Here is a 27,851-nt window from a genome sequence, read left to right on the forward strand (position 1 = left end):
ATTGCATTACATCTGAAACATCGATAATATTCGTTTTAGCCGTGTCATATGACCCCTTCAATCTGAGAAAAGACCCCTTCAGTCACACTGTAGTAGCTATGTTATCTCATATTCTTAAAAGCATATATTGTTTTAAAAAATGTTAGACGACAAAAGACTTCACACATCCTTAGAAAATGTCAACCACTGGAACCAACGGATATTACCCATACAGGAAAGATTGCATCAAATGACAAGATGACACGCGTATTACAAAACGGTTAGTGTGCATGCTTCAGGTCAGATTCAGTAAAAGAAAATATTTTTTTCTAAACTTTTAAATGTGCTACATCAACTATATGTACACAGAGAAAACTTCATGGAAGTCAGAACCTCAATATCAACCTCAGCAAACAGCCACTGCATATAAGAAAACACAGAAACATTGATATTAAACATTCTTTTCGTGGGTGGGTAAATTAACATTTCTTTTATTTAATTTTTTTAATTTGTAAAATGTACATAAATTATATTTGACGCATAACCGCCGAATGAGTAATTCAGTGATCCTTTTTGCAAAGGGAAGGAACATAAGTTAACAGATAAAGAAAAAAAACGGCACAAGGCATTCCTTGTCAAGATCATTTTCAAACAAACATTGGTCAGACATTTTCTCCAGCTAGGACAGCAATGTGCTACTGACATCAATCACTGAAGACAGAAGAGGTCACACCTTCATTAGCATGTTCCCATGAATTTGAGAGGAACTTAAGGATATACTGTATATTCATTGCCCCATACCCAAAGGCCTTAACACCCCCATCATTTCATATCCCAATTCCAGTAACCCCTAACCCTCCCTCCCTTGTTAAGAGGAACAGAGACAAAACTGGGGTGCTTTTGTAAAATGAATGTTTACAAAAATGTTTCACTTCACCTAACTATGTGTTCACTTCACCTAACTGGAAGAAGCTTGGTTTCTTTTCCAGATACACACCTTTTTTGTGCATATAGAAGGCTTTAAAGAAACAAAAACCTTTAAAGAAATAAACGTGGGTTTCAGCCACATGCTTTTCAAATATTAATCATATATTTAATTGATATACATATATTGCCAACATTGGCACGTTCAATATTGCACACAGTAATATAGCACTGGGAAGAAAATAAAAGAGAAATGAGAAGAAAAAAAACGTAGTGAGCAAGAGTTTCCGAAATGACAAATTGTGTGAAGCAATACTAAAGTTAGGGAAAGGAAAAAAGATGTCTTGGCCTCACAACCCAAACTAGGCTTTTGGTCTGTGACAGATGACACGGTGCTGCCAAACTATGTACGATAAAGTTAACCTCACTACAAAAAACTTTGTCGCGAGCTAAACCCGGTCAGCAGAAAACGCAAACAAACCTTCTTTTGGTCAGCACGAAGCTGACATTTGATCGAAAAGAAGGCTCATCTGCTTACCAACACCTTGTACGAGGAAAACTATCAAACCTGTGAACAACGATTTTCTTTTCATTAAGAAACCAAGCCAGCCCATTAGACCATGACATATGCAATAGCATAAAGAAGGGGGCAGGACCAAACAAAACAAAACAGATGAGAAAACGAAATAAAACAAGAACCCAAACATAGATCCAAAGCACCAGCCAGTGTATAAGCATGCAGAGTCTGTAAGGCACCAGGTTGTTTAATGCTGAAGAGTATGCTCCCCAACAAGTTTCATTAAAGTCAGGGTCTCCCAACACAGGTCCTCAAGGACCCCGTGAAAAAAGACTTGTCATTTATGTCTGATCAAACAGTCAAGAGTTGATATATTGTTATTATTTACACACGCTTCTCGCGTCTTTAATTAACTCATTCCTTAAAAGAATATCTGTATTAGTTCGACTACCTGACCAAACATTATTGACATTGAAAACATTACAAAGAAGAGTCCTTGAGGACAAACATTGAGAAATCCACCTCAATGTGGCTGTGTACAGGTTAACATGCAACTACAGCATTCCTTGGCGCCACTCAAACTCTCATTGGTAGACTGATATATATATCTCTCTTTATATATTTTTTATATAACCCTTTTACAGATTGTTTGTCAAATCCCCCACTAAAAACGTGGGGTGTTTTCTTTTCCACTGAAATATATCTGATTCACAAAATCATACTTTGTCTTCTACATTAGCATTTTCATTCGATACTTTGTATGTTTAATTCGAGGGGTCTGGTAGATCATGGGTTAACGTTTATGTTAAAAAAGAGCTCTTTCGTTCCGGTTGTCATTGCTCTTACCGGAGTACCTTTGTTTATACACTGTGCATGACAACGAGACACAAATACATAGCATATCATCTGCATGACAATAACTTCAGTTGAAAAATTACACTGGTAATACTCCTCAGAACGTTTGCCGAGAGGTCAGCCACCACACCACAAACGTCCTGTAGATCAAACCCTGTCCTGCACACAGCGACCTCTGTACCTCTTAGAGACTGATCAACAGGTTGATAATGTCACATCAAGATCCCTAGCTAGCCCTCATATGTGATGCTTGTAAATATCTAGTGGCATGGCAACCATGACAACCTCCTCTTCAGGTGATGTTCAATTTTGGATAAAAAAAAAAAGAAACAAGAAAACAAACGAAAACATCTGATTTGTGCTGAAGTCATTAGCTCACATATAAAGGAATTGTTTCCTCATAACTCGGCGATAACTCCATGTGAACATTCGCAAACACCTTTGTAAAAAAGTCCTCGGTTAATAAGGGAAATAAAACACTCAGTTCTGTTGTAGTCAAGTAGGAAAGACAGTTCATATATAATGTTATTACTCTGTTTAGCAGCCGCTTACTGTATTAATGATGGGTAAGTGGATAACGTCCAGCGATGGGTGTTGAATCTTAACTGTCAGTCTGTGGTGGTTTTGTATTTTTTTGTGGGTAGTGCTCCCTTGGAGTTAAACAGTTAAATCTTTTACGTATCTTTCTTTTTTTTGTACTGTAAAGTTTTCTTACTTATAATTTCTCTTTATGTTACTCTTTTTTGCATGTTTTCCTTCCACTATCAATCCTCGTCGCCGGCGTCTCCGTGCATCTCCTCTTGCTGCTGCTGCTGCTGCTGCTGCTGGAGCTCGCATGCCCTTTTTTCCCTCTGTTTCTCTTGAATCTTTTTCATTTCGTCCGCGTATTTACAGAAAGTGTTCCCGAATTTGGACCACACTTTGTAGGGCACTGTGATAGAGTTGCGATAGGTGGGCTTAACCTCGCTTACCCTCATGAACACCCCGTACTTATTGGAGCCCACGTCAAAGAAAAAGCGCTTGTTGTCCACAGTTAACGAGGTTCCCTCGGGCAGCTCCGCGGGCTCGTCCTCCACTCCGTAGTCGTCGATGAGTTTGGCGAGGGCATCGCGAAACTCGATTAGTCCCTGCGCTGGAAGAGCGATCGTCTGGCCTTGCGTGGATCCCAAACCGGGCCCCCGGTTGACGGTCTGTCGGATCCTTAAAAAGCGGCCCCGCTGATTCTCCTTTAGATCCATGTAGTACTTCCGATTCTCCCGGACCAAGAACTCGCTCTTTAGCGCTCGCCGGGGCTCGTCCTGCGCCATGTCCGGATTGCTCGGCCCTAACTGGGCGTAATGCTCGATGAAGTCGCCCAGGTAGTCGCGGAACTCGACAGCGACGGACATGGAGAGAGTGAGGCGGCTCTTGTTTCCCCCGGCCCCGACTTCGGCTATCTTCAAGAAGCGGCCTTTCGCGTTCTGCTTCACGTCCAAATAGAAGCGCTTGTTCTGGATGTCAACCCGCTTCGAGGCGAGCTCTTGCGTCTCGTGCTGCAGCCCGGAAGCCGAGCCCGCCCCTCCTGCCACTGGGTGCACGGAACCGACAGCCGGGCCTGTGGCTGCTCCTCCCTGCTCACTTCCACTGTCTCTGTCCGCCATGATGCTGCCTGCCTTCTCCCTCTGTCTTACTGCAAGCTTACTGCCAACCAGCCACGCCACCGTTCTCGCGAGATCTGCGTGAGGAGAGGAGACGAGCGCTGTTCAGAGCAGTGCTTTCACGGTATAGGGATACTGACAGTAAATGCAATAACCTTCACCGTAGACTGACCGCATAGGTTTTAGTCATACTCCCTAATCACATTGTAGGTTTGTGCTAGGAAATGTTTATTGTGAAAACTTGCGTGCGCTGCGCTGTCTTCCGTTATTCTTACAGGTTATTTCATATGGGTGTTGCTGTACACAAATCGAATATAGATCAATTGACCGTCGATACAGACATTTTTATTTGGGTTAAGTATCGTCCGAGGACTTTGGTTCGTGTTGAAACGATTGCTAAACAGATGATAAAATGGTGGATTAAATCGTCTATTAAAAGGGAAAACGCTTCTTTCTATAGCCTATCTTAATAGTCTTATTTCGAGGACGAATATTTAAGAATTTGCGCAATTTAAATGGGAAATTTTGTTGTAGCCTAGGTAAAGAGGTTGACTCTGAGAGAGACCTGACACACATCTGTCGGGCTAGTCTTGGATTTAGTTGTCCATACTTTAGCCTATTCAATTATCTGCAAGCTCAACTAAAAACAAGAATAAATTGCAATCTTAAAATGACAACAAATTATATTTACATTCATCTGTCAACCAATAAAGATATGCACCAAAAAATGTTGTTGTTTTAGAAAATAACCACTACAGAATTTTTAGCGATATAAAGTTTCTTTTTAGATTAAGCACATGTTCGCTGCTGGTTAAAATAATTAACACTGAATGTATTGCGTGGTTTCTGTCTAAAAGATTTTTGTGTTCAGCTGTTTCAAGGCCTTTTGCAGGAAACCTATGTATCGGTTAAGTTTTAGGATTCATTTTTATTTCTAATTTACATCCTAAAGCGGTTGACCGGAATAAGCACAATTGCCTAATCTGAAAGTAAAGATTATATCTCGAACAACTAAAACAAACGTCGCGTGAATAAGAAGACAATGAATGCGAACCATCCCAAAACGGCGGTTTCTCAGACAATATAAAGCTGGGGTTATTTGTTAGGAATTGCAAAAACTATAAGGTTTTCCATCAAGTATTTTCCAGTTTTATATGTTGATTTAAAACAACTAGTTCTAAATAGGCTACAGTTTTTAAAACTAGTTGTTACTAAAAACAACCCTTAAACCCTCTTAAATTAGGGTTTATAATGTGAACATATTCACGCTACCATACATTCAGGCAAGGGTCAGCTATATAGGCTAATAAAGGATTACTTTCACCGAAACGTTGTACTGACAGAGTAAAATGTTTATATCGGGGCAAGTTGTCACATATATTTTACAAATGTATACAATTTAATAACTTGCAAAAGTTTTGTGCATTTTCCATTGTTTTATTATTACATTTTAATTATTATTTAATTTTATTATTTAATATTACTTGAACTTAGAACCCTGAAATGTCGATAACAGTCCTTTGTATTTCCCTGGAAAAAAAAATCAGGTCAATCAGAAAAACGAGATACAAAATTGTATGGTTTATTTTCTGCCCCACAATTTTAAGTTGAATAAAAATAGCTTGCAGTGGTGAGTTTTATTTTGAATTTAATTATTTATAAGTGATACTTTGAATGTAATTATTGAAGGTTTATTGAAACGTAACTCTTTGAAGTCATTATTGTCACAAGTGAAATGGATAGAAACAACAGTTAATAATAAAATAATTACAATATTAAAATAAACATATTATATAAGAAAATATTTTCTATAATGTAAGATCCAGTGTGACAACCCCCTATTGTAGGCTAAAGCTTGTTGTTACTTAAGTTCAACTTTTCTTTAATAAACTGTAGCCTATATTAGGCTATTCGCGGAAAATAAACATGTTAAAATGGCTATAAGTCTGTAAGGCATCTGACTTTCAAAAAACTGCACTGATCAATATTCATTGGAGTAAAAAAATGTGACGACTGTCCGTCGCATCCCCAATAAAGCTATTACAAAATATGGATTTCTAGCCCATATACAGTTGAGTTATAAGTTACAGTTTATTTCGGTGACTGGTTTATTTATTATAAAAAAGAACTAGACTAAATTATTTAAAAAATAGTCAAATATCTTAAAGGTTAGGGTTAGGGCCTAATGGTAATCAAATCTAGCATAGATTTTATGGCCATTCAAAATACATGGGATTAATGTAAAATATTTGACAATGTAATAGAGATTTAAAATGATACATTCGTTAATAAACACGCTTTTAAATGGTTTTATAATCTTAAATGGCTATTGTTATTGTAACAGACTTTGATGCTTTAATTTATAACACTTATTGTATGTGTTCTTTCTCTCTTTTATATGTTGTCCATACTCAAACACGTTGTTATTTTACAAATATATACAACAAAAATCGAAATTTGATAATTTCAGTAATATTATAAACAAATAATTATTACTTTAACTTAACTGAACAATTATTCAGTCTTATTAAAATGCTGTCTATTAACCTTGGAAAATCAGTTATCGCTTTCTTAAACAAAGCCTATGACATTTATTTTTAAACGGTTTTATTAATCTTTTTTTCATATTTTTAACCTCAAAATAATTGTTATATTCATTAGTAATCTGATTAAAATTTCCCAGCCCCTTGGTGTAAAATAAAGCAAAATAAAGTAGGCCTATGGTTTTGACGGAACGAACAGAGGCAATATTTTGAATTTAAGTGTTCTGATGCGTTACAATGATATCCTGTAACATCACAAATATGCTAAAAACATTGAAATATCACAGCATTGTAAATACGACAATATTGTTGCATTTTAATATCAATCAATGTTGAAAGTTACAGCTGTGAACTATAGTACAAACTAAAGTCTTCTGAAAAAAATAAAAATCATGCAAAGCCTGTAATGAAAGAGAATTTGATTATAAAATGCATTTTGGTGGAATTCATACAAAAGACTGATTTATGCCTTTAAAATAAATCTGTGGAATTCTGTATTAAAAATATATAAACAGCATCCAGAATATACCAAAAACAATTTAATTATAAAACTCTAAGTAACAACAATCCAAGTGAGAGAACTTATGCATTTCTTTCCATGCATATATTTTCGTGATTGTTAAGGAAGAAACAGAAATATAAAATTGTACATGCATTTTTCCCAGTCCGGAAATAAAGCAATGAAGAACATGCAGTGGTCTATTTTAAGCATACAACATATCTAAAATACATAAAATGATTATATGTACCAGACAATTTATTTTTGTAATATTTTAATATTTCTCGCCAGAATCTGCTTTACGCCGAACATATGCCCAACACAAACAGCATCCGTTATATTCCAGTTGGAAAAATGTATTTAAACGCAGTGCTTATATTTTACTGTTAGTATTCTAAAATACGCTTTAAAAAATTCTAAAAATTCTATTTTACCTTTATAAACAGAATATATAATTAATAAAAATGTAAGTTTCCTTGTTTTTCATGTTTCCAGAACGTTTTCTAGTCTAAATATCTATTGTTTTTGTCATTGATATTAGGTCAGATTATCTTGAATCAAAAACAGGTGGTCACTGACTTTGTGTGGCTTTGTATTGTGGTTTAACTGGCCATTCTTAATAGAAACTTAAGCATCTTTTTGTCGTTTAAAACTTCTCATGCACTCTTTAATGTGGGCCTAACACAATGTTATTGCGTATAAAAGTAAAATAATGTGAAGGAAAGATGTATTGATGGTTCCGAACCCTGAACATTACTCAAAGGTGTACTTGTTTTTGGTCGAACTCTGTTAGCTTGAACACATAACGGTATGTCACAGTCACACTTAAAAGGCACACTGGATTTGCCGCAACAGAGTGTGACAGCATCGCTGTCTGTCCACTGTAAACGGTTACCGAGTTTGCGCAAGCAGTCTGTAATCTGCCCACGGGAGCGCAAATTAAATCGTTTAAAAACAATATAAGGCAAAATACCATGACATATCATCGTAAAGTGCAGTGCTGTTGCCAAAGTCGCAGACCTCATAACGAGCGACGTGGTTCGGCATATCTTACCCCGCTCAGTCTGCAGGCAGAGCGTTAGCCCTTGTGCAAGCCCTTCGCAGTTGACCACTGTCAAAAACAATGATGGAAACCTGTAAGCCCCGAAGGCCTACTGTAAACACTGCCGCGGTGCCGCTTCACCGATGCGCCGTTCACAAGATGGAACGAAAGAGCGAGTCGTGGCATGGAGACGGACGCACGCACGAGCTCAACGCCGTGCGCGTGCGGTCTGATGTCAGCACGCTCAGCTGGGGAAAAGCAAATGGCTCGTGCGCCTCGCACTGTTGCTTTCTTGATATTGCAGCTGGAGCTGCTTCAGTCATAGAAGCTGTGCTGAAGCAAATATTTCAAAACGTATCTATATTGGAGTTAAACGTAATGTTCTTCTGAAATCAAAGATTTTTTCCTGCGTATTTTGGGTAAATCAGTTTGCCTATAGGGTGCATGACAAAATTAAACCATTATAATTCATTTATTATGTTTGCAACATATTCAGGACTTTCGTTTGCATGTCTCTTGCATGAAAACGTAGTGGTATTTAATAAAGTTATTGGTGTTCAGCAGTGTCTGGAGTGATTTGCATGCTCAGTTTGATCTTTAGAAAGTAGAATTATATTCGTAACTATTTCACGAATTCGGATCACTTTAATTCATATCAGCCCGAATGTTTTGGACGGAGACAAAGCTCGAAACAATTGGAACCACGGAATCTGGTCTTGTCTGTAAGTGGACAAAGGCTAGTTTTAGTGCTTGTCACTGTGCCGGCTACTTTTGTTAGTGGGAGGTCTGGGGCAGTTTTGTTTCAGAACCATGGACAGTACCCATTAGACTTGTCATGGATCATCACCGCAATGTTGTCGAAAATGTTCGTTATTAACTTAAATGTGATTGTCTATACATTAAAAAAAGTATTTGATATGAGAACAAGTTTTCGTGGTGAAGCCGATTTGAACTAGTAAAAGCGCAAAGGGCAATGTATGAACTGTCACAATGGTGCCTTTTCCTTTAATCTGTGCACTGGTCGCTTATGATTATACATAAATGAGTAAACTAGACAGTCTGAATCACCACGACTTTGGCTCCTTTCGACCTATGACTCAAACGGTCATTTCATATGTTTAAAATGTGTTTCGGCCTCACGTCCTTTGCGCACAGAACAGCAGATGTCGCTCTCCGTGAATTTTTTATTTACGCTCCTTTGCAGATCCACAGGTTCACTCTTCATTCCGTTCTCTACGTCAGGATTTAGTTTTTTTATGTATTACACTACCCTTCGACTTCTGATAATCTCGTTTTAAACTATGTTTCTTTTTCTATTCGTGTTAATAAATGGTTTACCTTCTTGTATTTTAGAGTTTGATGCAGTCTGCGCTACCTTCGGAGTTTCCCATTTGATTTGGTAAAAATGTTCACATTCGTGCATGTATCAGCAGTGCAACGGATAGCAGACGTTGCCTATAGATTTGATGCAACGCCTCACTATCATTTTTTTCTTTGAGGCAGAGCGGCGAATGTGACCTGAATGCAGGGCATGAATTAGTAATGGAATGAGAAGCAAAACTCATTCAAAGCCGTCGGTTGAAAAATCCGACACAGTGAGATTCATTCGCACTGTTGGCATCGCACTCTCTGGAAGCATCACGTTAATGCGTTTCCGTTTAAAGGGAGGTTTAAACTGGATGCTTGCATGAATCATACGTTTTGGTGCTCTCTTATTTTTGTTTCGTAAGGATCGGTCATGGGAGAGATCATGGATTGATCATTTTTCTCGGGGTGTCGGAGACTAAAGACTCACGCCGGCGCATGGGCGTTCTTTTCAGCACCCCAGCCGTGAATCTGTCGTCGGTGCGGGGAATCTTACCGCACACATATTTCCTTCCTGATAGATAAGGGGTGGCGGAGAGAGACGGGGCAGGAGGGACACGGCAACAGTGCAAAACCGTGGATTATTACGTTTGCAGTGAGTGGTTAACGAAAGTAGTAGTTTACTGCAGCATTCACATTTCACTGCAGTGAAAGATATAGAGCAGTCAGCGCCGAGCAGGGCGCGCTCACCACTGCAATTTTTGGGCAAAGATTGACTGGCGGCGTCTTGCGGATACCTGCTAGTGTCTTCGCTGGAGGGAACATCCACGACTTTTCCTACATTTTTCGGATGCGCTTCGGCAGAATGCGGTTAAGGGATTTTTATTAGCCCAGCACCATTACGCTGTTTCCGGTTCTCAGCTGGTATTTCCCTATTGCAAATTTATCGGAATAAAGCAGAGGATCCCGATGGCATGGACACTTACGCAAGGTCTGCCGCGCCGCCGTGCTACTGGAGCCTATTTGCAGTCTCTTCCTTCAACCCAGCTCCACCGCCATCTCCCCGTAGCCGAGAGAGCCCTGCCGCAACGCGACCACCGACCATCGAGCCAAAGCAGGCGGCATGAGGAGGCTTGATTCGGTACACTTATCCATGCTGCTCATCGGGGTCTCCTTCGCCTGCTACTCCCCGAGTTTGAATTCCCTGCAGGACCAGGCTTACAGATCCGCCGTGGTGATTGAAGGCAAGGTGCAGTCCGCGCGTCAGAACGCATCCGAGGAGCCGTATAGTGTGAATGTCAAAGTCCTGGACGTGTGGCCGCGGAACAGCGGGGGTCTGGAGCGGGAGCAGCTCGTCACCGTGGGGGAATTTGGCTCAGAGACTTCGTGCGCTAAAGTGAAAAAGAATCACAAGTATATATTTTTCATGGACCCGACTGACGAGCCATTGGTTTTCAAAGCATCCTTCGCTCCCTTAGATACGAGTGAGAAGAATCTGAAAAAGGATGTTGGCAGGATCTTGTGTGAAGACTGCGGTAAGTTTATTCCCACAAAATATGTTTTCTGCGCATCGCAAATGCGTTTCATTGACACTTACGGTGCATTTCGCTTTTGTGCTTAAGTGTAGTGCGGATGACATCAAAATGTTTGGTGTAAGTAACAGATGGGTGCTTGTGGGGGCGTCTATGCAGCAATATTGGGCAGGAACAAAACGGTTAAGGGTTTTCATGGTATCGTCTGACATATGAAAAGACATATGTTGTGCACACGCGCACGCTCACAGACGCTCGCACGCGCGTACTTACTTCTTATTTGATAATACTTGAATTCTTTACAAAGCAATTTTGTACTTGAACCGAGCTGTCTTAGTGGTATGGCGTAACAGTTGGATAGGGCCCATAAGCAAATACAGGTTGCTTGTTCTCAGATAAGAAGGTGTTCATATTTTAGTGGAGGATTCAATCCGATTGCCGATATATAGAGATTGGGCTCATTACTTTGTTAATAGAAAGTTGCTGGTATGCGCTTAATGCTCCTCCAGAGCAATTGCACAGGGAGTTGGTTCTTTAAAACTGTACTGAAATCACTTCCTATAGTCATGTTGACGTCGTTCAGATTTACAGTATATCTAACGTCGTCCTGTTTTCAGATTTATATTCTTCTTAGGTAAATATGGGTTAATGTAATCACTTCATTTTTCTTTGCGATGCAGGACAGGACATTCCTCGAAAGCATAATACGCCATTTAACCTTCAGTCATCTCTTATGGGCTACTGAAGATTCAACGCGTCAATTCAAAACTCACTATCCTTTGAAAAATGACAGTGCATGTTGCGATCTAACTATGCGGTACTGCCTCTCTCTGTATAAGTTTTCCCACAAGTCTTCTTGCGAAACAAGTAACACGTTGTTGTGGTTGACGTCAAGTTTTTTGTCGCTGTCCAAGGTGCTGTATCTTATAAATGCTTTCATAGCTGCGTGTGGTACAGAGGCCTAGCGCTTTGATTGAGCTCGTCGGGCGTTGAAAATCTTGTCCCGTGGCTTCTTATCAAAGATCAACATGCAGATGACTTTGCCCTTTCTTTTCTTCTCATTAGTTACGTGAGGAATTTGTGAACTTGTGCAGTGAACTTTGTGTTGCAACACAATTATTTACAACAGGCTTTAACTTGACTGAAGTCTTTTCTTTCTGATGAGAATGAATAACAGGTGACACTCGCCTGTTCTACATAAAGGCTTCATTGAATACATCAAGGTAATATTGATCTTGTTGATGAGAAGGGCGCAGACCACCACCGCTGCTTCAGTTGAACATTCAGTTTTGCAGCGATGTTTCAAGACGCCTGTGCCTGATTCAAAGGGGGCTGCTGCAAAGGATGATGGTCGTGATCTGGTTCTACAGTATGTATCTCTGGACAGAGTGCAGTTCAAATTGGGAAGCTTGAGTCCTTCTCCAATTTATTCTGCTTTCAAATATGCCAGGTGCCTTAAGTTTTGTGGTTAAAAATATGTTTCTTCACCTTGTCCCTAATGACAGCTTATTGAAAGCCTGTAAATGCAGGTGTTTTGACAGTTTGTCTAGGTTTTGGTAGATGGAGACCTACATATCACCCACGAAGAGACAGACAGTTGGGTGGGTGCAGTTATGTTGTGTGTGTCAGTAAATCTTTCTCTTTGCCTCCAAAATGTATTTATCAAAAAGAGTATATGTCCTCGTCACCATTGTTTGTGATAGGCTAATTCTTACCTGTTGTGATAACGTTGAGCGAAGTTATTGAAATGGCTCTCATTTTGTGAGGCTCCTCTGTATGTGTGATTCCCATGTGTGGAGGTCACAGCTGCATCGAGGTGGCAGTCGAGAATTTGCCCGTGGCTCAATATCATTGATCTGAAATTGCTCTTGGGCAAAACTGCATGACGTGGGACAAGAATAACAGCTGGTGATTGACATGCACTGAGGGAAGGGTTTATTTATGAGGCACATACGTCGGAAGTATTCTCTTTGTTTAAATATTTAATATAGATGTTTGTCTGTCTATTTAGAGAGTGAGAGGACTTTTTTATTGTAAAAAGCATTTTTACAGGAGGATTTTTGGGCCGACATCCTGTCGTAATTAAATCCCAATGGGTTCCTGAATAACATGGATAATTTAACTCTGTAAAATAGAGCATGATTCAAAGGGCTATATCAAGAGAACTGCCTGAGGAGATGTAGCGATAAAAGGCCACATATCTCACTTACAAGCTGGATTAGGTTTTAACAGTACAATAACTGAGGAGGAAGTTGATGATTACAGTGCAGTCTTAATGTTGAAAGCTCGGGTGGGTCACCCTCTAGTTAAGCCACAAACAATAGTTTCATAGGCTTGGTGATATTTTGGATACCAAAGCAGGATTATACACTCTTCCAGCATGGCCCACTTTCCATAGCTCCAAGAAAAGAAAATTTCTCTCTGCAGCTCGCCCACACATATTCCCTTCAGACAAAGAGACCTTCGCTCAGATATGTTGTTTCATGAGCTGGACATAAGCAACCTATGTAAACTTGCCAGTTTTTTTTCGTGTTAGTATTCTGAAACAAATTAATATTTATATTCTTTAGGATGATAGATTGTTGAGAAGGTACAATTTTGCTAAAACGCAGTTATTCGCCTTTTTTTCTTAACCCTAAAGGAGTTTTGGTGGATTCTGAAATCACTTGTTGTTAACTTTTGTGTTATTTAAAGGAACATGGTCTCAGCTGCATATATGTCTCCTGTTAGCTTTTCCAAAAGGCACAATATTAATAATAAAATAAAATAGTATCCATGCATTAATACTATTATAACTATAGCTGTGGTAAAAAATTAAGAGACCATTTCAAAATTATGACTTTACTATTTATAGGTATGTGTTTAAGTAAAAATATCCATTTTGTTTCATTCTGTGAACTACTAACAATATTTCTTGAAATGTATAAAATAAAAAATAAAAAATTTGCATTTCTTTGCAGAAAATGAAAACTGGAGAAACAGGTAAAAAAAGATGCCCTGTGTTTTTTCAGACCTCAAATACTGTCAAGAAAACAAGTTCATGTTCACTTTTAAGCAATACAATAGTATTTGTACATGTATTTAGGAAAAGCTAAAAAAATATTTTTGTATGTCATAACCTGGATTTGTTTCATAGTTTCATGTGTCTTGTCATGCTGCCAGTCTTTCACGTGTATATTGTATACTGTATATTGTATATTTCTGTATATTTCTGTATATTTCCTTTAAAATGACATCGTATTGATTTATAGTTTGAGAACCTAAACTAAAACCTGCCATCTAATCAAAAACAGATTTATCGTCAGTTCCCCTCTAGATATGAATGAAAACAAAATACACTGTTCCCCGAAGCTACAGTGCACATCATATGAAAAAGCTTGTAACAAGAATAATGTGAAACACTATTTGTTGGTCAGAAATCATAACAACTAACCTTGAACATTACAGTAAATACAGTTGGTTATGTTTGTGTGTCCATGAGATGAGTGGAGAAAAAATGCAAAAGTGCATAACAAACAATATACACACAAAATTCATTCCTATATTTTGTTGTATATTTACAGCAGCTATTTTTGTCATAGCTCGTTACAAAATAACTCCCATTGTCCTCAGTTAATGGCTCTTCCATGTCCAGGCCGGTACAGAACGTCCCTCTGAGCGTTGGTTGTTGAATGATGGCTGTGAATGACTCTTGGGTGAAAGAGGCATTGTAGATCGTCTGACTGAAGGTGGAACACAGAAGACAGGCTTCCCATCGATCCTGGTCACTTCTGATGATGAATGTTTGTGTAGGTTGCTCTGCATCCTCCCTCTGGAGATGGATTCATACACTGTGCGCCTCTTCATCGCTGTTTTACAGAATGCAGGGCTGACAGGAGACTAGGGGTGTGAAGGCAGACTGTGGTCTCTTGTGTCTCAGCTGTACTCTGCATCATGTGTTTTTACCTAGACTTAATTACTTCATGATAATCGCTGTCAGCTCTCAGCCTCTCTTTCTCTCTTTTCTGCAAACTTCAGCAGATCACCTTAGCTTTGGCAGTTTGGCCAGCAGGAATCTAGATGTAATTCCTATCTAGGACGGTTGCCATTGCTTGTCTTACATTGCAGAAAGAGTATCTGGCGTCTCATTATGTGGTTTGACATTTTGCCACCGTATGATACATAATCCTTATATTTCATTTTTTAAAATAATTTTTGTTCTGTGAACTAACAATTATTCTCCCAAATTTAAAATAAAAATATTGTTTCTATTTGCAGAAAATGAAAACTGGAGAAACGGGTCAGTTCTTTTTTTTTCAGACCTCAAATGCTGCAAAGAAAACAAGTTCATATTTACTTTTAAGCAATAAAACGGTCATATCTGTACATGTATTTAGAAAAAGTTCTACTATACATTTTTTTATGATCACCTCGATTTTTATCACAGTTTTCATGTGTCTTGTTATGCTGTCAGTCTTTCACATTGCTGTTCGATGACTTTTGGGCTTTTCACACTTGAAATCGTTAACCCCGGGTTATTCTTAACCCCAGGTAAACAGAATCCTGGGTTATCTGTTTCACGTTTCACACTGTACATCACTAAACCCTGGGTTAACATTCTTATTTCCATATTTGTGGTGTCAACAGTCATGATTGGATAAATACTGCAGCGTCAAACTGTCTGAATAAAAATAACCGATAAAATAACCTTTAAATAACCGAATATCTCGTCCGGGGAAAAATGACGCCTCGTAAATTGGCCGTTGGCTGATTTCAGCCTCCTAAGACGTTACTTACTCAAACACATAAAAAACTCAAAGGATTGTTTACACAGCGCACAGAGTTTCTGTGACTGTACACGGCTTGTGAAATGAGGTAAGTGCTGTTCAGTTTTTGATTGGGTGTCCGTTGCTAAGCGTCTGGTCGTATCATTCCATAGCTGTGCTAAACCTGCTTCGGAGAAGGGTTTCATAACCCCGGGTAAAATGCGGGGATAACCCCTCTTCAAAAATTACAAGTGTGAAATGTTCGTTAACCCGGGGTTAAAAGTGGGGTTTAGAACGAAGATAACCCGGGGTTATCTAAGTGCAGTGTGAAAATCCCTTTTATGTCACTCCTGAGGATTGATTTTGTTGAAATTCAGCAGACACTGGACTGGAATGACCACAATACATCTAGAAATGCTGATAAAATTAAAATTTGGAATCAATCCTAAATAATATTTTTGTCTGGATGTTAAGAATAATAAAACTATTTGAGAACTTGACTGTAGGAAACCCACTAGCTTTTTAGAGTTGGCTTAGAGTTTTCTCTCCTTCAGTAGTGACCACCTCCTGCTTTCACAAGCCATAATACCGTGATATCAACATCCACAGCAGACGGTGTTTAGCACTAACCAGTAAACAAGTTCTCTCACCAAACAACTCAATACCTCCAGGAATCTGTTATTATTTTGTGTGGTTTTTATATAGTGGTCCCAAAAATCTTGTGGGCAGTACACAAAAGTTGCTAGATTTTTGGCTGACTGCATTTTGTTTTTTTTTAGCTATTTTACACTTATTTTAACCCATTTATTCCAAGGTCAAATGCTGTAGCTGTATATTTTTTTATCAAGTTAATAAAAGTTGACTTAACAGAGGAACCACATAAGTGGTTCAGTACATTAACTATGGATGTTCCCTGACATTTGACAACCAAGAAGTCTAAATACTTCTGTCCTGATTTTGAAGACTGTAATAGCATTTGAAACTAAGGTTATTTGAGATGGCAAACACCTTGCCCTCACTTGTAATTTGTTCCTCTGTACAAAATGTGATTGTCCTAAACAAGCCTGTTTTGTTGCACATTGCAATGACATTCATACATTCCGAACTAATGTATTTGTTATGTATTATCTGAACAACCTGTAAAGTAGTCATGATATGTGGCTCAAAATCACTTTTTCTGTAGATGTGCGGTGGCTGTTGGGATATCAGAACACACTCTGTGGCATGATTGACCAATCAGAACAGAGTATTCCAGAAATCCATCCAATGTTCTTTATCAATCTGAAAGCCGATTGTTTGATTTTTTGAAATTGGCAGATTGCTTTTGTTCTGAGATGTGAAACAACAGTTTCAGGGGAGACATTCACTTCTTTGGTGAGTTGGTTTGCATGCTGTTAAAGGGATAGATCACCCCCAAAAAGAAATTCTGTCATCATTTACTTATACTCTTGTCATTTGATACCTGTACGACTTTTTTCTTCTGCAAAACACAAAAGAAGATATTTTGAAGAATGTTGGTACACGAACAACAGCGGTACCCATTCACTTCTATTGTATGGACACAAAACAAATACAAGTGAATGGGTACCACCGTTGTTCGGTTACAAATATTCTTTAAAATAACATTTTTTTGTGTTGTGCAAAAGAAGTAAATGATGACCGAATTTTCATTTTTGGGTGAACTATTCCTTTAGATTTTAAGGGGTTGCTTTTCAATGCATTGTGAGTATTTTGGGTCAAATGGTTATACTAACAATTGCTCCCAATGGCTGACCTTAACCCCTTCGATTTCACATTAGAAACTCAAATGAAATAAACACAAGTTAACCATTTTTCTTAAAACCTGTACAGTATTGCACCACCAACAAGGCAAATGTAATGTTATATATTAAATTCTTTGGTCATTTTTCAATCCATCCTTAAAGGCGGGGTAACCGATTTCCGAATTACGCTTTAGACAACTGAGTCGGGCCTGAGTACCAAAACAACCTTGTAGCCAATCAGCAGTAAGGTGCACAATGCACAGGAAGGACATTAGCCGAACCGAGCGCTGACGAAAGCGAAAGATGGGGGTAGGGGTGTGTTTGTTTTTTGTGATTTGAACATCAACAACGGCTAAGAGAAATCGGACACCCCGCCTTTAACATTGGCTACCTTGTTATAATGAAAGTATTCTTAATGGACTGAATGTAAATCAGTACCACGATAAAGAACGACATTCATTACCGTAAGCACTTCTTGGTTTCGCAGAAAATGCTGACTTGCGCGAGGGTTAACGTTCCTTACCCACAAAGGCGATCATTTTTAGCTTTAACCACAGTATCCGTGACCAAAGCGACCTTGTTGGGTTACAGTAGTGGCAAAGCTGCCCGTCATGTGAGAAATTGAAAGAGCTCTGAAAATAGACCCATAGGGATTGGATTGTCTGTGAAGTGCTGTGAAGAAAGATGGGACAGAGTCAAGCCTGCGTAATACCTTGTAATTGACAAGCTGTAAATCTGACTCAGGATGTTTTAGACTGTAAAGGCACTTGAGTGAGCATCGTGTAGCTGGCGCACAGTGACCAATTGAGAGATACACCCTTTATGAGTTAGCTGCATATTTATATAGGCGATGGGAGATGTTCTGCAAATTGCTTTCAGGAATTTGCTACATGCTCCTTTACCTACATGAGCAATAAATACAGGCATGATGTCACAAGCACAGAAAAATACCAGATGTCAGTCAGATGTAGGATGAACGACGTCTTGTAGTGACAGTGGTTCTGTGGATCTGTTCCACATTGGGGGAATGATCTGCCCGCTGCTCCAAGATCAGCAGATTCTGTAGCCATCTTTAAGAATCGTCTGAAAACACATCTCTTCCGTCAGCACCTGACCGATTAGTTCTGACTTCTATCTCTTTTCTACTCTTTCTGTCCATAAAAAAAACCTTAGCTTTGTATACTGTGGCAGGCTATATGAGACCAGTTTTATTGTGCTTATGCTTTTTGTTGTCCTTATGTTGTTCCAATTGCTTCCATTGTTTACCTCATTTGTAAGTCGCTTTGGATAAAAGCGTCTGCTAAATGACTAAATGTAATTGGGTTTTTGAGTGTTTTTGAAGTTATAGATCCAGAAAGAGGCTATATGTACATCCTGTTAAAACTTGTCACTTTCTCTCTCTTGCTTTTTCGCTCTCCCTATATATTTCAATATTGTTATGATTTAGGATTCTTGTCACACTTTATTTAAAATACATAAAACAAACAGCTAATTATTTTTCCTGTTGCTTGCTCATTGTCTCTGGGTTGTCTGGAAATTATGTACAGAGGAAAGCATCACATTCACCACTTAGAGGCAGTATATGAACAGGATTCTGACAGTCCCAAAAACGTAAGCAACAGGCCCGAGAGTTTGCACCCTGCAGATGTTTGTGTGACTGTGGTGTTACACGAATCAGATCTGACATTAAGGAAAATTGGGAAATTGTAGCTAATCACCAAGGTTTAAATTGTGCTAATGCACTGTTACATTGTGGGCCTGATTGACTTGCCACCAAGAATAACATTTATTGCAAATATTGCAAGGGCATGTCTGTAAGTCCATAGAAATGCAAGCAGTGGTGCTGCGGGAACCTTTGTGTGTGTTCTGTTCTTAGTTTCCGCTGTTATTTAAACATTTTAGGCATCGTCAAACAAATCACAGGGACAAGTGATACAGATCCCCAGAAATGTCCCACATCCCATTCATGCTCTGTGTGCATTCATGTATTAGGTACCACTATAATAAATGAACAAACTTTTGTTCGAAGTGGAACTGTATTGGATTGAATTAAAATAATTTTTTCCTGCTATTTGAAATGGACTTTGAAATCATGTCTATAGTCCAATTTGCATTACATTTGGGTTCATATAAAAAAGGAAAAGTCATTTTGAATGATCAAATTGTCTAAAATGACAGCTTCATAGATGCATAAAATGTTCATAGATGCATAAATATCAGGATGTTCCAGGGACACCGGAAATAAATTGGCGCTTTTATTGTATGGACACAAAACCAATGCAAGTGAATGGGTACCGCCATTGTTCATTTACCAACATCCTTCAAAATATCTTCTTTTGTGTTCTGCAGAAGAAAGAAAGTCATACAGGTTTGAAATGACATGAGGGTGAGTAAATGATGACAGAATTTTCATTTTTGGGTGAACTATCCTTTTAAGGCTGAGCCCCAAAGTTTTTTGCTTATATGCCATAAGGAGGCGCTATAATAAGTGAATCTAAGCATCAGCTTACTGTATATCCAAGGAACCATTTGGGCTTGAGACTAAACCCCTCTTTTCTCCTTCAGTTTGGCTTAATATATAGAATTTTATTTGCTTGTTTTTTATAAGAAAAGTATTTTCTGATTTTAACTTTTGAAGCACTATAAAAGATCCACTGAATGTATGCTTTTTTTTGCAGTTGTGGTCATTTGCTCTACTTTTCCAAGCTGCATGGGCGGCGATAATTACAGTTTGCATGTATATTTGTGCTAGGCTTTAATAATCCGATTGCACTGTTTACATTAATTTTGCTCTCTGGTTTTAGACGGTAATGAGGTGAGCTGGCAGGCTGATGACGGAGCGAGACGTGTTCTTGCATGGCCAGCGATGAGCAGTCGCTTAGGTGCAGCTGGCCTGAAAACTGACACAGAATTTTCACTGACATCACGATTTGGGGAAGTCCGATCATAGGAGGTGATCTGGCAAATCTGAGTTTTAACTGAACTCGTGGCCCCTTTTTTTCACCATACCCTCCAGGGAAAATAAACTGACAGGCTCTTTGAATGTTTGGCTGAAAGTATTATGGTGGAGGGCGCCCAAATACTCCCATGTAAAACTACAAATACTCTGCTGTTTGCTCTTAAAATCCATGTTTTCAGCTTCCTACAAGCTGATTGAATAAATTCAAGTGGATTTGGATGGAGAACAAAACTTTCTGCCTAAAGACAGTTTCAGCGGTAACAATATAAACATTATGTGGCCCAGACTGTTGAATAGTTTTAATTTAATACAATCAATATACAATAAGATATGAATTTAAGTTATTATTAATATAAATTAAATCTAATATGTGTTCACGTGTGTTCGATGAAACCATCTACAGAAATATATTGGAAATCGCTTTATAGCATTAAAACTGAAGATTCTTCAATGCATTATTTTGTTTTTTTCTGCTGTGCTGTACCACCGGATTATTTCTTAGAAAGTTAACCGTGCTTGTTTACGCTTGCTGTGTAATTTATCAATATTCTAGGGACTAAATGGCTCTCAGTTCAGGGCTCGCCATCCGTTCCCTCCACTTCTCCAACACTAAAAGTGATGTTTGCTTGATCTCTGCCTCGAGAGCATTTCCTTCTGTTGTAAATAATGCATCTGACTCACGTGTTATGTAGGCGGACATGTGGCAGGGGAGGGACATGGTAACAGGTGAGGCATTTGCAGTGCGTGTCAGAGACGCTGAGAGCCGTGTGAGGTTTTTGTTTCTGTGTAAGGAGGGGCCGTTATGAGGTGGCCCCAACAAAGAGGCCCGCTCTCTGTTCTGGGGGGGGGGGGAGAACGCACAGCATGGTTTTCTTCTCTGTTATTATCCAAACACTCAGCCCTCAAATAATGGACACTATTTTACAGCAGACGGCACGGAGAAAAAGGTGGGGGGGAGAGAGAGAAGAAAAGGACAAGGAGGGTAAAAGATGATGAAATGCCATGTTTCAAAACAAAGTAGCTGATTTGTATCGGTCCATTTGCAAGTTGACTAACAATCTTGGTAAAAAAGAACTACCTAAAGCTAGTACGACCCTCTGGTAGATCTTTTTGCTGGAGAGAGGTGGAATGGATTGTGGCTGAATGAAAAGATCTTAACTTCTGCTTTCTGCCTGGAAGCTGCTCATCAACTATTCATCAGTAAGTCTCTGCGCTCCCTCACTGCAATACAGCATGTATACAATCCTGCCACTCAGGACCAATGCGTAGCATGCAGCTAAAGGATGCCCGGGAGGTGACCTCCACTTGCACCTGCGCTTCTTTCTTCCCCCGGTTCAGACAGCATGCATGCTGCTCCGCACACGTCTGCAGGGCACTGCAGCATCTTCAGCTGGATCTCCCTTACGTGTCAAATGCAGTAGCTGTCATTTCAAGGAACCTGTTAAAGGGATAGTTTACCCAAAAATGAAAATTCTGTCATCATTTACTCACCCTCAAGTTGTTCCAAACTTTGATGAACACAGTGAAAGATATTGCGAAGAATTTTGTAGGGAAAATACAGTAAATACTTTGGGGATGTCAATGGGGAGTGAGATCTGTTTGGTTACTGACATTCTTCCAAACATCTTTCTTTGTGTTTAGCAGAACAAAGAAAGTTATACAGATTTGGCACAATCTGAGGGTGAGTAAATGATGACAAAATTTTCATTTGGGTAAACTATCCCTTTAATATGTTGCCAGGGTTGTAAGAGACAGCAGTGTTTAAAAATAATCCCCATGAATCATTGTTGGTGCTGGAAAAGCAGATGAGCAATGTGAATCACAAGCATTGTGTTTGGTGTGGAGACTATTTTGAATGTTTGCATATTTTTGCATATTACGGTGCATACATTTTTAAATATCTTTCATTATTTATGCAGTTAGATAACAATATGTAAAATACATAAACAGTTGTGTTAAAAACAACACATCTCTGTGTTATTTCTGAGATAACACTTTTTGTGTTACTTTTTACACAACTTGCGTGGTTCATTTCGTTTATTTAACACAAAATGTGTTAAAATGACAAATTATGTGTTAAAAAGCATAACACAAACAGTGTGTCATTATTTAACACATCCTTTTTAAGAGTGTACATTCAATACAATACTGAAGTATAGAGCTTCACATTTATGATACTTTTGCAGTACTTTTCTGTAATTTTGAGCTTAATTATGACAGTAAAATCTGCAAAATCTCTAGCTTAGAAAAAAATACTGAGGTTTGAAATGACATGAGGGTGCATCAAGAAATTTAGATTTTCACTTTGGGTAGAATTTGTCTATTATAAGTTTGTCTTTCGTGCCATGGTGCAAACATCTGCCTTATTCACTCTCATGTTGTTCAAAGCCTATATGAGAGTCTTTTCTGTAGAACACAAACAAAGATATTTTGAGAAATGTCTATACAGTGAAGGTCAATGGGGGAAATGTTGTTTGGTTACCAGTGTGCTTCAAAAATATATCTTTTGGGAATGACATGAGGTTCATTAATTCATTTTAGGTTAAATTACTCATTAATACTCTTGCTAGTAATGATGCACCGTTATATTGGTCAATAATCAGTACTGGCCGATAAAAGCAATTTTTCACGCTATTAGCTATTCAAAACCAGCCGATGATCAGGGCCGGTATATCCTGTCAATCAAAGGAGGACAAGAAAGTATTAAGAAACATTACTAGTGTGATGTTTAATATTAATAGTCATTACATGAGTTAATAACAATCAGAACGTTATATTAGTTTAATCTTCAAAATTGGTATAGGCAGATATCACTCGGCTTTAATCGGCTATCAGTATCGGTGGACAAATGTAGTATCGTGCATCTCTGCTTGCTACTGATGTTGAGTCATTGTGTTAATCATTGTGGGTTAAGCAGGTTCTAATCTGGCCCATCTTGAATCTTCTGTATACCTTCTGAATAATTTCCTGTGATTCTGTACAGTAAACATTGCCCCAAATCATTCACCAAGAATCAAATTGTAACAAATTTTATTAGCAGGTGTGGTAAATAGTTTGCACTGATATCATAACTTGAAAAAATGCCTCCAGAAAAGTTCTCCCCGAGGAGAACGCTTATTACAGGTCCACCATATGCGTGGGACATCATAATTATAGGTGAACATTCTCGTTCCTAGATCTTCTCTTCTGGGGTTAGAATCTATACCCAAATATATCGAATCACCTGAAGCTCTAAGTATACACTCAATATATGCACACGTAACATACACGTTGCATTACGTTTCCATTGGCTCGCTCCTGTTCACCCATGCAGCGATCAGTCATAATCCTTGTCACAATACAGCAGGCAATGGCTGCGACATGAACAAACAAAAGGTTCAGGAACAAAGGAGCATAGGAAGGGCGTCTGTGTGTTTGTGCGTTGAGCGCCAGATTGCTAAAAAAAAGGGTCGGCTGGCACTCCCGCTCCGCTCGAGGGACGTGTCCGGCCACGTTTTGCTGCACGCTCCTTGCGCATCGAGTGCCAGTGTTTGTTTCCTCAGGTATGTCGTAGGAGTGGATTGATGTGTGTCTTAACATGAAAAGGCTTAAAAGAGTATGAATGGTTGTTCTTTTGATGGTGTTCAGAGGTGGACCGAGGAGGGTTTTGTTGACGGGGCAGTAGCCGTCCATAGGTAGAGTCATTGGAAACAGATCTGAGCACCATTTAGGCCTCATTCATTTAAAGCCTAACCCATGCAATGACGGACATTTTGCAATACTGTAAAACTACATCCAGTTTCCTTTGATATCTGTATGTGGATGATATTACATCAAAGTTATGTAAAAGCATTGCAGTGCATTGCATTTGATCTGTTTAAGCAAGCTTAGTTAATGCTGATCGTTGCATGATCTTGCAGAAATTTTAGATTGAAATTAACTGTTGGGATTTCCTGCGTTTTTGAAGCTTTTATTTTACTCTGTCTGTTCCTTTGTTTAAATTTGAAAAGATACATTTGGTAATGTTTTTGCCAAAAAAACCACTACAGTTGTAGTTAAATACAATGAAACTAGCGGACCAGTAGAAATGGTGTGGATTATGGTTTAGGTATGTGTCTAAAAGCTTCTCATGTTTGCCCACCTAACGTTAATCACAACACGGGGAACAAGTTAAGTTATTTCTCACATATTGGCGCATATATAAGATAACTTTGTTAGCAGTTAGCCAACAACCTGGAGAATAAACATAAAGGAAACTGTTTGCCGTTGCTGTTTCTACAGTTTTCATAAGTGCATTAGTAGAATTAGGGAGAGAAAACAGTGAGAAGGTTCATGTTACGTGTCAGGTGTGTTAGTTGCATTTGCTACTGTTTGCCAGAGTACATATAAGCATCTAAACGTGTATACGCTCTGAGTTTCGCTTTACTATACATGCTAGGGTTGTCACGGTACCATAAACATGTCTTATGATACTATACCAGCTGAAGTATCTCGAAGTAGTATCACGATGCTGTGCCATGTTCATAATTCAAATCTATACAAAAAAACACAGATTTAGATGAAACGTTTTGTATTTACTATACTAAACTGTATTATACTTTGCACTAGAATATTTTGTTGTATTAACTGTAGTAGTTGGATAAATTGTAGCAAATACTGTAGTATACTTATATGTCTACTATGGTAAGACTCAAAAACACTAGTGCCTATGAGTTTTAGTAGTTTACTGTACTGTAGTAAATACTAAAGTACACTAGATAATTTTTCACATGGGAACTAATTTAAATGTGTAATAAATTTCATTGATACAGCAGTCTTTATGAAGGGAAATATCAGGCTTACTTTAAATGCAGAACTAAGACGGCCAGTAGGTGGCGTCAATTTTCCACTGAGTTAGTGAATCATTTAACCAACTCGTTCAAAACGCTAATTAGAATCATTCGTCCGAGTCATTCAAAACACACATTCGTTTAGGAGATAAACACCGCAAAAAGGCAGATGTAAGTGTTCAAATAAATAATAATGTGCATATGCAACATTAACTACGATACTACCGTTTCAAAAATAGAGAGGCATCGCGGGTATTTTGAAGCTTTAGCATCGCGATGCTACCGTAGCACCGGTACACCGTGCAACCCTAATACATGCTTGATTCCTTTATCTGGTATGTGTGGATGTCAGACCACTTAACTGGTATGGAAGGTAATCCTGACAGTTCGTCCATCTATTGAGTGAGTGTGTACAGATCCCAGGCAGTTACTGACCTTACACATTCAAATTAAATCTGATTTTCTCCAGTCATTGTCAAAAAAACAACCCACCAGAACATGCTCGCTAGCGTTAGTAAAGCAGCCAGGGGAATCTTTGTGCCTCCACCGATGCTCCGCCCACAAAAACGCATCACAATGTTTACTAACAAAAAAGGGGCCTATAGTGCTGCTTTAAAAATAAAGGCGCTTAAAAGGTTCTTCACAGCGATGCCATAGAAGACCAATTTTTGGTTCCACAAAGAACCATTCAGTCAAAGGTTCTTTAAAGCAATACTTTGTAGTTTTCGACCTTAAAATAATGTCTCTAAAATTATTTCAGGGGTAGAACAACTCTTAACTGGACGAATTCTACTTAAGCTGCTACACACAGCCCCGCCCATCCCCCGCCTGCGGAAGAGTGTGAAATGGTTTTAAAACGTTTCTGCATTCGCCGCTTCCATCAGTTTAGTCAACAAATTCACGTGTATTGCGCTGCCCATGGGGAAGCTTAGCGACATTATTTACGACACTGGTAACAGACAATTGTGCTTATCAGCCATATGGGGTAGCTGTGAGCAAAAGTTCAATAGTGTGGCTTAAAAGAACCTTTCTTACCTTAAGAAGAAAGAATTTCTTTCTACCTTTTTATAACCTTTTTCACCACAAAGAACCTTTTGTGAAACAAATGTTCTTCAGACGTTAAAGGTTCTTTATGGAACCATTTAGATAAAAAAGGTTCTTCCATGGCATCGTGAAGCACCTTTATTTTTAAGAGTGTATGTTACTACTGTAAACTAAATTTGCTTAAAAGTGTTTTTCACAGCTATGCCATAGAAGAACCATTCAGTCAAAGGTTCTTTAAAGAACCATCTCTTTCTTACTTTTTTATAATCTCAAGAACCTTTTATTCATCACAAAGAACATTTTGTGAAACCGAAAGGTTCTTCAGATGTTAAAGTCCGTGTAAAGAGAATTCTGAGAATTGTTTCTAAACACATTATAGATGTTAGAAATGTATTGCTGAAACACATTTCAAAGACTCAGAAGTATGTAGTACTGAATTGTGGAGTTAAACCGTTAAACAGTTTTTTTACCATTTCTCTATTCAGGATTTTTTGGGCGGGGCTAAAACAGGGGATCGATGACGCAATGGAGCGTCCGAGCATGCATGGCCCATCCCCAATCACTAGAGCGCTTAGCATCAGATGTCTGCTCAATCACCATCTTAGGGTTGTAAGCTCTCATGCACACGCTTTCAGGTTCTCACTCTGCCCAACTAAACAAATCTCATGCCAAACAACAAGCAAGTGGTAACGCAGATGCGAATGGATGGAGGAGAATAACGTGAACGGAAGGAGGATCACTGCACGTGATCGCGACGTGCTTTAGTGAATGATGTTTAATCAACAAATTTAGAGATGAGCGCGAGCAGATAATCCACCCTGCTGGTTCACTATCAGACAAAGACAAAGCTTTTTTAGGCCATGCCCATGTTCACACTTGACTTCTTTTTGAAACTGCTAGCGTCTGTTTTAAATTATAATCCTATGGATTAAACCGTGTTTTCAAAAAAACTTTTTTTAAAACGCCAGCGTCTTTTCCTGAGGCTCAGAGCGTCTTTTGAGGTTGAACAAAGTTCAAACGCCCTGTCAAGCACCTTTTTCACAGCTAACCAATGACAGAGACCTGTCGTTTCTATAACAACATGCGCAGAACGTGATTGGTCGAGAAGGCTCGAAAAAATAAAATGATGGCCGAAACGCCCGTTGGAGCATAGTTTTGTATAAATGTAAGTTTAATTTTAACTTTCAATAACTTTTGATTGCATTTCTATCGAAAAATTAGTATTGTAGTTATAGCAAAGACGCTGTCTGTTTATAATTCAAATAGACTTCCGTTACGCTGCCTATGAAGCCTGTCTCTCTAAACTGCCTCCTTGCACAAATGCTATCTTTGAACATTGCTGGGGTTAGTCCTGTTTTGTATGGAGGTAGCAAAATTTGATAGGGATGCATAAATTGGCAGAACACCTGCTGCTATTATTAACAACAACGCGCTCTTGGTTCGGGCTAATACCGGGCCGGACAGGGGAAGAGTAACGTTACTCCGAGTTCGGAAGAAACTGCCGGGTTCTGAGCCCTCTCCTCTGACAGCACGCCAAATACGCATACCTTTTAACCTGCTCATGAATTATCTATTGATGAATATCGCGCGCATAGACTCGTGCATCTTTGAATACGCCCTTTTCACATGACGTCACGCATCTTCCGTTCTGCCGCGAAGCAGTGTATCATTACTTCCGCTAGCACTCCAGTTCATAAGG

At 38.9% G+C, this 27,851-nt stretch overlaps 2 protein-coding genes across 9 annotated transcripts in view; one reads left to right on the plus strand and one right to left on the minus strand.

The window, feature by feature from the left end:
* Window positions 1-454: 454 nt before the first annotated feature.
* On the minus strand, window positions 455-10,403 carry puraa (purine-rich element binding protein Aa). 2 transcript variants are annotated; one of them, XM_057361273.1, is made up of 2 exons: window positions 10,288-10,403; window positions 455-3,989 (listed from the first exon to the last, which is right to left on the minus strand). In XM_057361273.1, the coding sequence occupies exon 2, from the start codon at window positions 3,913-3,915 to the stop codon at window positions 3,040-3,042; it is 876 nt and encodes a 291-aa protein (XP_057217256.1). In that variant the 5' UTR covers window positions 3,916-3,989; window positions 10,288-10,403; the 3' UTR covers window positions 455-3,039. The 2 variants fall into 2 exon arrangements, with proteins under 2 accessions (XP_057217256.1, XP_057217255.1); XM_057361272.1 differs by lacking the exon at window positions 10,288-10,403 and adding an exon at window positions 8,009-8,131.
* Window positions 10,404-10,408: 5 nt separating this feature from the next.
* The window catches only part of nrg2a (neuregulin 2a), an 81,541-nt gene continuing 64,098 nt past the window's right edge, over window positions 10,409-27,851 (plus strand). For all 7 annotated transcript variants that reach the window (XM_057361265.1, XM_057361268.1, XM_057361266.1 and 4 more), the window contains exon 1: window positions 10,409-10,836. In XM_057361265.1, coding sequence (XP_057217248.1) covers window positions 10,425-10,836 — 412 coding nt within the window. In that variant the 5' untranslated portion in view covers window positions 10,409-10,424. The remainder of the gene's footprint in view (window positions 10,837-27,851) is intronic.

This window comes from Triplophysa rosa, linkage group LG19 (assembly GCF_024868665.1).
Source record: "Triplophysa rosa linkage group LG19, Trosa_1v2, whole genome shotgun sequence".
Classification (NCBI taxonomy): Eukaryota; Metazoa; Chordata; class Actinopteri; order Cypriniformes; family Nemacheilidae; genus Triplophysa; species Triplophysa rosa.